Raw genomic sequence first — 13,772 nt, forward strand, 5'->3', positions numbered from 1 at the left:
TTGAAATAGACTGCTTTAATACAAATACATTTGACATTGTACATCATGACTTAGGTTTGAAGACGAGTGAAGTGACCGAGTTTCCCGTTTTCCCTCCGAACTGGAACGTTGGTGTGGGTATCACAGAATGCAGAGAGAAATCTGAAACCCCAACATACAACAGGTGACTGGCTATAACATCGTCAGCACTGGACCTAAAGTGTTTTATATGTTCAAAAGTATATATTTTCTCAAAGGAAATGCAAATTAACATAACGTAAAATGTAGAATCGAGTGTTACTTTACTTCTTTTCAGTAGTTCATATGCAAGTGAGTGAGTTGTGTTCAACACCACTTATTCCGTTAATAATACACCATGCCAGCTCAATGTGGAAGTGATGTGGGTCTCTGACTTTAACTCTGATTGTTTCAAGGTTTATCTGCACCATCAGGGCAAACTGGAATTTGAACCCAGAACCATAGGTTTCCATGTGCCAAAAGGATGCAACTCTACACAGGGTACCTCAGACAACTGTCCCATCCATGCCCTGTAGTACACGCACACACTGATATCTGACCGAGTAGGGTTTTAGCAACGTGGTGAGGGGGACAGCAGAAATGGGCTTCACCCATGTGGAACATTCAACCCCGTGATGTGCTAAGTGAATGCAGTAACCACTAGGTGACCCCACATCGCAGTAAAAGGATACATACATACACCAAGTGTTGGAAGTTAATGAAACGAGTGTCTGGTTTCTGCAACATTCCAGCAACATCACAGTGGAGGCACACCAAACATGGGCTTCTACCCATGTTGGGAATTGAGCTTGGGCCCTTGGTGTGAACACTGTAACCACTACCGGCCCAACTGCCACATGAAGGGACATGTATGGGAGTTATGACTGATGATGAGGGAACCGAGTAACAGAGCCTGGCCACTTGATCCTGTTAGCTGCCCCTTATGACAGTACAGGTTGCTGCAAACAAGTTCTAACAGGGACTACCTGCAGTCAGTGAGTGTAACACCACTGTGAACATATCAGCTCAGTGATGGCATATGAGGGAGGAAAGCCCCATGCGGTGCAGGTCTTGGACGTTTACCACAATGGCGACAGCAAGGGTATGGCACAGAGGAGGATCAGATTCTAGGATTCAAACCCCCGATCACTGGATTCTGGTACACAAAGGGATGTAACTCCATCGACTGCAGCACTTTACATAACTGGCAACAAAAACCTGCACCTACTGTAATACCTCTGCTAATAGTAATTGCTCTGTAAATAATCTACTTCCAAATGTATATTCCAACAATCTATAACAAGACGTACCTGTGGAGAAAAATTCCTCCAATTGTTCACGAGTCCAGTTACATGACGTGATCACAAACAAACCGTCTGCTCGGAGGAGATGCTTGATGTTGGTGCGGTACGTCTGCCGCGCGGTAACTGCGTCGTCTGGCATGAGGCTGATGGCATCATACGTCCCCTTGTCCACACACACCTTGTAGTGACCACACCGACATGTCAGTGCCCCCTCTCTCACATCACGGATCAGGTCAGCCGTCTGGAATCATTTTGGACATGTGATCCGTAACTCTTGAGACAAAAATAACTGCAAACTTTATGGAGAATAAAAGATTACTAAAAGCAGGATAAATATAATATCAATTTGTGAAGATTATTATTGCATTTGTAAAAGTTCTGTAAATAGTATTGTTGACAATGGGGGTTTATGGGTAATTTTACAGGAAATTGATACATTTCAACTTCTGTCTACAATAGTCTGTGACATTTCAGATTTAGTAGATGTGGTTAACACATCTCCATTATGTCTTTTTGTTGTTCAGTTTCATTTTTAACCAATTCCTTAATTTTATAAAATGTTTTGGAAAAAACTGACGATAATAAAGCAGACCCAGAATAGTTGACCCAGCTTACTCCACTGGGTTCCAGTGGTGAAAAGGATCACAGTAGGGGAGACAACTACATGGAAAGCAAACCGATACTGAAACCTGCAAATAGAACTAGTGAACAGATATTGCATTTGAAAGAGTATTTTGGTCTTTCTTCTAAATGTGTCTGAAAAACATTCTGATTAACCGCTTTTATTCAAGTTGTAATAGTTCTGTCAAGCCTATATTCATAAAGCGTGTTTGAAAATGTGCCACAATAATGAGGTGATACTAAAACTGTGTATGTGGGGAATGCTGTCTGGCCTTCAACACCTGAGCTCAGGCAGTACAACATTTTCTTTTCTGTCTGTGTTGATGTAACATTCTCAATAACATGTTTCTGTAATTGTAATTTTTTTAAAATTTACATTTGACTGAATTATGTAATGTTCTGGTTCAAGCCTGTTCAAGAAAGATCTATGGGGCTCATCGGTAATAGAATGAAAAGCATATTCTTTTTTGCTAAAATAATGTTTGGAACCTGTCATAATTGATCTACATTGTCTTAAAATTCATGGAGGTTTCCTGTACCTCAATACAACAGATGGAGGTGTCCTGTACCTCAATACAACAGATGGAGGTGTCCTGTACCTCAATACAACAGATGGAGGTGTCCTGTACCTCAATACAACAGATGGAGGTGTCCTGTACCTCAATACAACAGATGGAGGTGTCCTGTACCTCAATACAACAGATGGAGGTGTCCTGTACCTCAATACAACAGATGGAGGTGTCCTGTACACCTGTATAACAAGTGTTGGTCAACTCACTTCATACTTGATGTCGGTCATTCCTTCCTTGTCTGCGATGTTGCGAGCTAGCTGCACTGCAGCCCCGGAGTAGTCAACTCCAGTCAGGTCCCTGTACCCCTCCTCATGCTGAAACACATCACAGCAATACTTTAACACCTTGTGTGGAAACTGAGAAACAGGTCCACCACATCCTGCACAAGATAATGAAATGTATACAGCCCTTGCACACAACGTATTCTGATTCATGGACTGTCGTTTCCATCAGGTTCTTGGTGGAGTTTTTTTTTAGATTAGTTTTCATTCATCATGTTGTGCACATTCAGTTTCTCTAATCATATGTATACACGTGTGATACTCCGTCCTAGGTGTCTCCTGTTATGGATGTACATCACTGAACACGTGGAGAACCAGACTGACATTCACTTACCAGCTCAACCAGCATCATGCCGTTGCCACATCCCAAGTCCAAGATGGCGTCCTGCATGTCTACATCTTCGCAGTTCTCAAGCCATCGGACTACCCGCATCTGACTCTGCTCACCGAACCTGCCAGTGACATGTGTACACCAAATGACACAACAGCAACAGGATGTGAACAATGAATAACACAAAGGTTGGTCTGTAAATAATCGAGTCTGGACCAGACAATCCAATGATCTGCATCATGCTATTTATCACACCAGCAGTGAAATGTGAACATGGAATAACTAAACAGCAGTGACACACAAACATGGAATAATACAACAGCAGTGACATGTGGACATGGAATAACACAACAGCAGTGACATGTAGACATGGAATAACATAACAGCAGTGAGATGTGAACATGGAATAACTAAACAGCAGTGACACACAAACATGCAATAATACAACAGCAGCGACATGTGGACATGTAATAACATAACAGCAGTGACATGTAGACATGTAATAACATGATAGCAGTGAGATGTGAACATGGAATAACATAACAGCAGTGACATACAAACATGGAATAACACAACAGCAGTGACATGTGGATATGTAATAACACAACAGCAGTGACATGTGGACATGGAATAATACAACAGCAGTGAAATACAAACATGGAAAAACAACAGCAGTCACATGTGGGCATGGAATAACAAAACAGCAGTGACACACAAACATGGAATAATACAACAGCAGTGACATACAAACATGGAAAAACAACAGCAGTCACATGTGGGCATGTAATAACACAACAGCAGTGACATGTGAACATGTAATAACACAACAGCAGTGACATGTGGGCATGGAATAACACAACAGCAGTGAAATAAAAACATGGAAAAACAACAGCAGGTGACATGTGGACATGTAATAACACAACATCAGTGACATGTGGACATGGAATAAATACAACCACAGTCAGTGATGGCTGAGTTTAGTTTTCACGTCAGCTTTAGCAATATTCCAGCGACATCACGGTAGGGGACACCAGAAATGGACTTAACATTACATTGTGCCCATGTGGGGAATCGAACCGGGTTTTCGGTGACGCAAGCAACGCCTTAACCACTAGGCTACCCCACCCCACAACCACAGTGACATGTGGACATGTAATAACACAACAGCAGTGACATGTGGACATGTAATAACCCAACAGCAGTGACATGTGAACATGTAAAACACAACAGCAGTGACATGTGGACATGGAATAATACAACAGGAGTGACATACAAACATGTAATAACACAACAGCAGTCACATAAGGGCATGGAATAACACAATAGCAGTGACATGTGGACATATGATAACACAACAGCAGACATGTGGACATGGAATACCACAACAGCAGTGACATGTGGACATGGAATAACAACAGCAGTGACATGTGGACATGGAATAATACAACAGGAGTGACATACAAACATGGAAAAACAACCGCAGTCACATGAGGGCATGGAATAACACAACAGCAGTGACAGGTGGACATATGATAACACAACAGCAGACATGTGGACATGGAATACCATATGTGGACATGTAATAACAACAACAGTGACATGTGGACATAGAATAATACAACAGCAGTGACATACAAACATTGAAAACAGCAGCAGTCACATGCTGGGCATGGAATAACACAACAGCAGTGACATGTGGACATGGAATAACACAGGTTCACCCAGAGAGTTCACCATCAATATACCTGACATAAATTGCAAGCTTTTTCTGTGGTGATGTCTCAGGTCTCATCCAACATAATGCCAAATGTTTGGACTTTCTTTATGGCTTCAATTTGCTGTTCTTCCATAACATGGAAGATTGATTCCTAAATGGCGGTAAAGAGCATTTCTGTAAAGGTTACTGCAGTTCTACACCATTGATAACTTGTAGATTCAGCAAATCTTAAATAATATCAGCAGGGGATATTTTTCAAACCATGACACAAACAGTAAGCATTTGTTTAATGTGACCATCAGTCTGGTCACTACAGTGAACTTTTGTCTGCCTTTTCTGCATTTTTGACAGATGTGCTGAAATGCTGTTGCATTTCGTGAATTGTAACTTGCGTCATTGTGATCTTTAATCTAGAAGCTTGATGTCTCATTCATGTCTTCTGAAAATTTTGACAAGCAAATGTAAAGGAGTTTGATTTATTTTTTCCTGAATGCATATCACATGTCATGGTTTTGCAGATGGTTTTAGTGCTCATCATTAGAAGCGTCAGGAGATTTGTTTTTCTTGCTTTCATTACCGAAAAAGCAGAGTCAAGCGACAGCTGTTCCTTAGCAGAACCGATAAGGCTTAAATGACCAAAACATATAGTCTAAATATAGCAAATGACGTGCTCAACTGCTATTGGCTGTCTAACTATAGTGAATGATATACTCAAATGCTATTGGCTGGTATCTGTACCGCGCATTCTAGCATGGCTCTATATTTAATAATAATAATAATAATGAGTGAATTTGTAATTTAGCCACTCCGTTACTTTCGTTAATATCACCAGTGTTTTCAACACAGTTTGCAATAATACGAAAGCTATCATTGTTTGCTTTTCAAATCAATTTTATTGAACTGAATTCTGAGAGTCACTCATAAAACTTGCGTCAAGCTTGGCTGGTATAATATAATAATGACTTGATAATATTTTGAGAGTCTTTTAGAAAATGATTGCGTCAAATACGCAGGAATCAGGCGTCATGTAAAACCCTGGATCTATTAGCCAACACCCCTGTCTTGAAATAATTTTCAGCAGGTCCAAACATCTATGTAGTATGTACAGGAAACTATAAAGCAACACACTTATAACACACAGGCAGATATATTTCTTCTTCCTGGACACTGCATATTTTATCAAAAATGCATATGGAACACTACAGTTATGACAAACGTTACAGCTTACTGTATTGCCTTTAATCAGAGGCCATATGTCGGTATATGGTCTCTGCTATAATTAGTAAAGCAAACATGACCCAAAACTATTCACTGGCTACAGGCCACTGGCTTGCGGCTTAGTCACAGACTGTCTCCGTGCTGTCAACACAAATTAGGTATCGGTATGGGAGATCACTACCACGCCCAGCAGCACAGAGTCATGTTGGGGTCAGCTGCCTGTAACACAACCAGAGGGAGGCCAGTTGACCACTGGAGCATGACACTGTGTGGATATTGCAGGCTGACCATGCAGGTATAACAAGACCAGTATTAGATGTGTTAGACCTGTCTGGCAGTGGCTGGATTTAGCTTGATTGACACTGGGACAGCTGCTTGGCAGAATGGCTGATTAATGCCTCCAACACACTGTACCATCATTGCTTCCATCGATTATATATATCACACACCTGTCCTCATTATATACATAGACCAACATCTGTATCCATCATCTGTATCACACACCTGTCCTCACTGTATACATAGACCAACATCTGCATCCATCATCCGTATCACACACCTGTCCTCACTATATACATAGACCAACATCTGTATCCATCATCCGTATCACACACCTGTCCTCACTATATACATAGACCAACATCTGTATCCATCATCCGTATCACACACCTGTCCTCACTATATACATAGACCAACATCTGTATCCATCATCCGTATCACACACTTGTCCTCACTGTATACATAGACCAACATCTGTATCCATCATCCGTATCACACACCTTGTCCTCACTGTATACATAGACTAACATCTGCATCCATCATCCATTATCACACACCCTGTCTCACTATATATATAGACCAACATCTGTATCCATCATCCATTATCACACACACTTGTCCTCACCATATATATAGACCAACATCTGTATCCATCATCCATTATCACACACCTTGTCCTCACCATATATATAGACCAACATCTGTATCCATCATCCATTATCACACACTTGTCCTCACCATATATATAGACCAACATCTGTATCCATCATCCGTATCACACACTTGTCCTCACCATATACATAGACCAACATCTGCATCCATCATCCGTATCACACACTTGTCCTCACCATATACATAGACCAACATCTGCATCCATCATCCGTATCACACACTTGTCCTCACCATATACATAGACCAACATCTGCATCCATCATCCGTATCACATATTTGTCCTCACTATATACATAGACCAACATCTGCATCCATCATCCGTATCACACACTTGTCCTCACCACATACACAGACCAACATCTGTATCCATCATCTGTATCACATATTTGTCCTCACCATATACATAGACCAACATCTGCATCCATCATCCGTATCACACACTTGTCCTCACCACATACATAGTTCAACATCTGCATCCATCATCCGTATCACACACTTGTCCTCACCATATACATAGACTAACATCTGCATCCATCATCCGTATCACACACCTGTCCTGTCCATATACATAGACCAACATCTGCATCCATCATCCGTATCACACACCTGTCTTCACTATATATATAGACCAACATCTGCATCCATCATCCGTATCACACACTTGTCCTCACCATATACATAGACCAACATCTGCATCCATCATCCGTATCACACACTTGTCCTCACCATATACATAGACCAACATCTGCATCCATCATCCATTATCACACACTTGTCCTCACTATATATATAGACCAACATCTGCATCCATCATCCAATTATCACACACCTGTCTTTGTCACCATATATATAGACCAACATCTGCATCCATCATCCATTATCACACACTTGTCCTCACTATATATATAGACCAACATCTGCATCCATCATCCATTATCACACACTTGTCCTCACCATATACATAGACCAACATCTGCATCCATCATCCGTATCACACACTTGTCTTCACCATATACATAGACCAACATCTGCATCCATCATCCGTATCACACACTTGTCCTCACTATATACATAGACCAACATCTGCATCCATCATCCGTATCACACACCTGTCTTCACTATATATATAGACCAACATCTGCATCCATCATCCGTATCACACACCTGTCTTCACTATATATATAGACCAACATCTGCATCCATCATCCGTATCACACACCTGTCCTCACTCATATATATAGACCAACATCTGCATCCATCATCCGTATCACACACCTGTCTTCACTATATATATAGACCAACATCTGCATCCATCATCCGTATCACACACTTGTTGGCTGGCTGGTTTGTTGATCAACAGCACAAGCATCGATCTACACAACTGTCCACGTCACACTTGTCCTCACCATACATACTGGTCGAAACAAGTATCGCAACACCAAATACGTTTTTCTCTCAATATCTTAAAAATTGCTGTATAACAACACATGAAAATAAATGAAAAGAAACAAATTTCAAACGCAACATGCTGCACGTGCCGCAGGTAACAAGTGTGGAGCATATGAAACACTTGCACCCCTCATGTCATGGAAATACAGTTTCAGTTATCATTCACTCGTTAGAAAACTGATCTAAATGCACACTTATTGTCTTAAACTACTCTATGGGACCCCCCTCAACTAACGTCAGCCAAAAGATGGCAAGTTATAGGTATGGTTAATGCCAGGTTGTCTATGAGACAAATTGCTCGGCAATTAGGTCACCACCCCTCAACGATCAATTGATAAGTGAGGAAATATTACCAAACAAATGATGTAAAGTCTCTGCATCGTTCAGGCAGACCATGCAAGACATCAGCTAGACAAGATGCAGACCTGCATAAGACTTGTTCGGCGACTTCCTTTTGCACCAAGTCGAATGTTAAAACGGCAATGGCTTCCACATTAGCAAATCTGTCATAAAACTGTTAGAAATCACCTGAAAACAGCATGGTTTTAGGCCAGGAGACCTGTCTGACAACCAATGATGACACGTGCCCACAGAGATGCAAGATTACAGTGGTGCCGTCACCAACATCGGTGGAATCTGGCTTCTTGATGGAAGATCCATTTTTCAGACAAAAGCCGGTGTTTGCTTGAAGGATGCGTCAATGGCAACTGCAGAACATGGCACATGCCCAAAGGAACATCCTGGAAGAAGTTCTATTTGTCAGAGGATCCTTGATGGTATGGGGCTTCAGCTTGTCATAGTGAGAGGATATCTGAATGGACAAAGACACCAAGAGGAAACCTTGAGGAGGCAAGTAGTGCCTCATTTTGATAATCATCCCCTATTAACAAGGCCAATCATTATGGATGACAACGCCAGGCCACATTGCACATGCACAGTCTTGATGTCCTGCATCAAGAAGCCATTCCCACTCTTCCATGGCCAGCCAGAAGCCCGGATTTGAACCATGTTTGGGACATTCTGGGACACGAGGGTTCCATCGTGTTACCCGTTTGGGATGACCAAACTTTTCTTGACACATTATGTTATCTTAATTTCAGTTTTATTACAGGACCAAATTTTAATCAAACGATACAATTCAGATTCTTTATTGTTGACTTTTGTGTTAATGGAAAGTCATTTAAGCACTTTGGCTACAAAATTATTTCCTGTGAAGATGCACATGACATATAAACTGTGATTTAATACAGGTACCGTCATAAAACTTGTGTGTTGCGATACTATTTTCCATCTGTATAGACCAACATCTGCATCCATTATCCGTACCACACATTTATCCTCCACATATATATCGACCAGCATGTGTATCCAACAATTGTTTCACACGTTTATCCTCAACATATATATCGACCAGCATGTGTATCCAACAATTGTATCACATGTTTATCCTCAACATATATATCGACCAGCATGTGTATCCAACAATTGTATCACACGTTTATCCTCAACATATATATCGACCAGCATGTGTATCCAACAATTGTATCACACGTTTATCCTCAACATATATATCGACCAGCATGTGTATCCAACAATTGTTTCACACGTTTATCCTCAACATATATATCGACCAGCATGTGTATCCAACAATTGTATCACACGTTTATCCTCAACATATATATCGACCACCAGCATGTGTATCCAACAATTGTATCACACGTTTATCCTCAACATATATATCGACCAGCATGTGTATCCAACAATTGTATCACACGTTTATCCTCAACATATATATCGACCAACATGTGTATCCAACAATTGTATCACACGTTTATCCTCAACATATATTTCGACCAGCATGTGTATCCAACAATTGTATCACACGTTTATCCTCAACATATATATCGACCAGCATGTATATCCAACAATTGTATCACACGTTTATCCTCAACATATATATCGACCAGCATGTGTATCTGTCAAGATCACATGTGGTTGAGCTGTATATACGTTGGATGTTTCTTATAGTGTGGTTGAACTGTATGTGTCGGTTGAGTGAGTGTACGTGCAGTTGGGCTGTGTGCGAAGTGAGATTGCACGTGAAAAGCAGGCAGTTTCTGCGACTTAGTCATAAAAGGGGACGGTTTGATGTGACGGGTGCAGTCGTGATATGATAGAGCGGAGCGACGGTGTGAAAGCTGAGCCAAGAAAATTATCATGGCGTGAGTAAATTTTGCATTTAATTATGGAAATTGTTAGATTGTATTTTTATGTCCATAATGTTGAATTGAATAGCACAGTGTCGGTCATAGGTTGATATTTAAACATCACTCAGGCTTAAATGTAAACATGGCAATTGTTGGTCACTGTAGTGAGTATGTATAGGCATAATCACTTGTCTGTGTTGAATAACACGTGTATGTTATTCTAAGTGTAATTATGCTGACATTGCTCTGTGTATTATCATTCTGAGTATTTAATACTCTGTATTGTGTTGAATGATTGTGTATTGAGTATATTACACTCGAGTAGTAAGTGTGTATAATCATTCAATTGTGAATTGAATGATTAGTGTACATTGAGTATGTGACGCTCAAGACGTAAACAAGTGTGTGTAACAAGTACTTTGTCTTTGTGTAGTGTCGGGGCCGTATTGGCTTGACGGCCTGTGTGCTGGCTAGTTGAGTGTGGCGGGTCAACACCAAGTATGCTGACCAGCGAAGTGATGCCTCTCACCAGTGTTGTGACCGGACGTTGTCCAGTGCCAAGTATGGAGGGCAGGGTAGCCTCAAGGTATTGCCGGTTGAGTGTGGCGGGTCAACTCCAAGTATGCTGACCAGCTAAGCGTGCCTCCTCACCAGTGCCTCTCACCAGTGTTGTGACCGGACGTTGTCCAGTGACAAGTATGGAGGGCAGGGTAGCCTCAGGGTATCGTCAGACAGGGTGTGACCGTGTTCGTGAGGACGTGAACTGTACATACCATTAATCTGTGCAACCTCCTGTATAGGAGCTGATCGTCAAATAGATATGGACTGGAATATTACATTTTTGTAAATGTTTCATTTGTATGCCTATATTTGATTTGTGTATTGTGTATAGGAGTATGAGTGTATTGGGTACCGCTGGTGTAATGGAGTACTGAGTGTGTATTTGAGTGATGTACTGAAGGTGTATTTGAGTGATATATGACTGAGATGTTTGGATGAATGTATTTGAGGTGAGAAAGGGGTGTGCAAGCTGAATATTTGAACTTTTCTTGATTTTCCATTTCATTTTGTTTTGAAATAAATTATATTTATTTCAACACCACCTTTGTTTTATCTCGCATGGTGACATTTTGGTGGCAGCGGTGGGATTTGGTTTTTGTCACATGTGAGATATGTAGGTCCATTTAGTAATTTCCAAATTACTTTTCGTATGAAGTGTGGTAATGCCTTTCATTATATTGGGTGTCGTCGCGCCTGGTTTCCTTCACATTTTCATTGCTTGGTACTAGTGGCTGTAGGGTGCTGAGGTATAACGGGTCCCTTTGTTCAAACCTTACCTTGTATTAGATAGTATACATTTTACCTGTAGATACTTTGCTTAGTTTCACTATGGATTTAGTGGGCATATGTAAATTGGGCAAGGAGTTAGGTTATACAGGGGAGAATTTACAGCAGTTTGTAAGGGAACAGACAGATTTAGAGAGGGAGAGGGAGAAGGATAGATTAGAACGGGATGACCGGGAAAGGGTTCGGGAGATGAAGAAACTAGAGATAGAGAAACTTAGATTGGAGAATGAGGACAAGGAAAAGGAAAGGGTTATGAAGTTAGAGAGCATGAAGTTAGACTTAGAGGAGAAGAAGCTGCAGTTAGAGGGGGAGAAGGGTACTGTAGGTGAAGGTATAAAGCAGGAAGGTAAGCCACCATTTGTTACTTATGTGCCTAAGATGCCACCTTTTGATGACCAGAGAGATAACATCGATGCTTATTCTACTGGTTTGAGCGTGTAGCCAAGTCACAGGCATGGCCAGAGGTTCGGTGGGCAACCTTTCTCAGCACCTTATTGAAGGGTAAGGCACTTGACGCTTTACTCTCGATTAGACCCGACAAGGTGGAGGTCTACAAGGAGGTAAAGCAAGCATTGCTGAAGCGGTATGAGATGACTGAGGAAGGGTTCCGACAGAAGTTCAGGACAGCTCGGATAGAGATGGGTGAGACTTTACTCAGTTCTTAGTTAGAGTTGGGAATTATTTTGATAGGTGGGTAGATCTTAGTGGCAGTGCTAGGACTTGGGAGGAATTAGAGATTTGTTGTTGAGGAGCAGCTTTTGCATGGTGTTAGTACAGGCCTTTGTATTTTCTTGAAGGAGAGGAAGCCAGAGTCTGTTGGGGAAATGGCTAGGTTAGCAGAACATTTTGTGGAGGCTAGGGAAGGTGTTACGGGTAGATCTGTTCATCCAGTTAGTCAGGGTGGTGATAGGTTCAAGAAGGGCTCAGATAGTCAGGTGAAGAAGTCAGTACAGAGTGAGAAGAGGGATTCCAGAACGTTTGTGCCGATGCATGGCCCGAAATGTTATGGCTGTGGTGATTTGGGACATATGGCATCTTCTTGTTCTAAGTGGAAGTCAAACTTAAGGGCAAATACAGGTGCTGGTAGTGTTGTCATTGAGAGTGTCAGTGATGTGTCCGGTGAGCCAGTTGTAGAAGTAGGAGAGAAGAGTGAGATAGATTCTCAAGGTGTGGAAGGAAGTGATACTAGTGTTACAGATCATTCAGGTGAGGATGATGGCTCTAGTGGCGTCAGGTACAACGTCGCCAGATACGATGTGTGGTATGTGTGGGACTATGCCAGTGCGTGTTGGTAAATTGTGTGGCCATTCAGTGAATGTCTTGCGTGATTCTGGCTGTAATGGAGTTGTTGTCAAGAGATCTCTTGTGGATGAGGATTGCTTTGTGGAAGGTGAGCTTCATAACTGTACCATGGGTGATGGTAGGGTTTGTACTGTACCAGTAGCATGGGTTCCTATACATTCACCATTTTACAAGGGCACAGTTAAGGCAGCATGTTTGGAGACTCCTTTGTTCGATGTTATGTTAGGGAATATTCCAGGTGCAAGGGCTCCTGAGGATCCATTACCTGAAGAGGAAGTAGTAGAGGTTGTTGAAGCTGTTGGTGCTGTAGAGACTAGGCGTCAGAGGAAGGTTAGGGAGCAAGGTATGAAACCAATGAAAACATTTCAGTCTGTTGGCATTTCCTTGAGTAGGCTAGAGTTTATTCAGAAACAGAAGGAGGATTCTGGGTTAGACAAAGTCCGGAGAAGTTGGTGCAAGATGGTAGACAGAAGAT

At 41.5% G+C, this 13,772-nt stretch overlaps 1 protein-coding gene and 1 long non-coding RNA gene across 2 annotated transcripts in view; one reads left to right on the forward strand and one right to left on the reverse strand.

The window, feature by feature from the left end:
* The window catches only part of LOC124252921 (EEF1A lysine methyltransferase 2-like), a 26,865-nt gene continuing 13,093 nt past the window's right edge, over window positions 1-13,772 (reverse strand). The window contains exons 3-6 of the mRNA XM_046686595.1: window positions 3,110-3,227; window positions 2,701-2,808; window positions 1,308-1,542; window positions 1-141 (exon numbers count right to left, since the gene is read on the reverse strand). Coding sequence (XP_046542551.1) covers window positions 44-141; window positions 1,308-1,542; window positions 2,701-2,808; window positions 3,110-3,227 — 559 coding nt within the window. The 3' untranslated portion in view covers window positions 1-43. The remainder of the gene's footprint in view (window positions 142-1,307; window positions 1,543-2,700; window positions 2,809-3,109; window positions 3,228-13,772) is intronic.
* On the forward strand, window positions 10,420-11,745 carry LOC124252923. Its single transcript, XR_006892066.1, has 2 exons — window positions 10,420-10,663; window positions 11,082-11,745. It is a non-coding gene; the product is annotated as an uncharacterized LOC124252923 (long non-coding RNA).

The sequence above is a fragment of the Haliotis rubra genome, unplaced genomic scaffold (assembly GCF_003918875.1).
Source record: "Haliotis rubra isolate DU_JTF1 unplaced genomic scaffold, ASM391887v1 Scf53, whole genome shotgun sequence".
NCBI classification, from domain to species: domain Eukaryota; kingdom Metazoa; phylum Mollusca; class Gastropoda; order Lepetellida; family Haliotidae; genus Haliotis; species Haliotis rubra.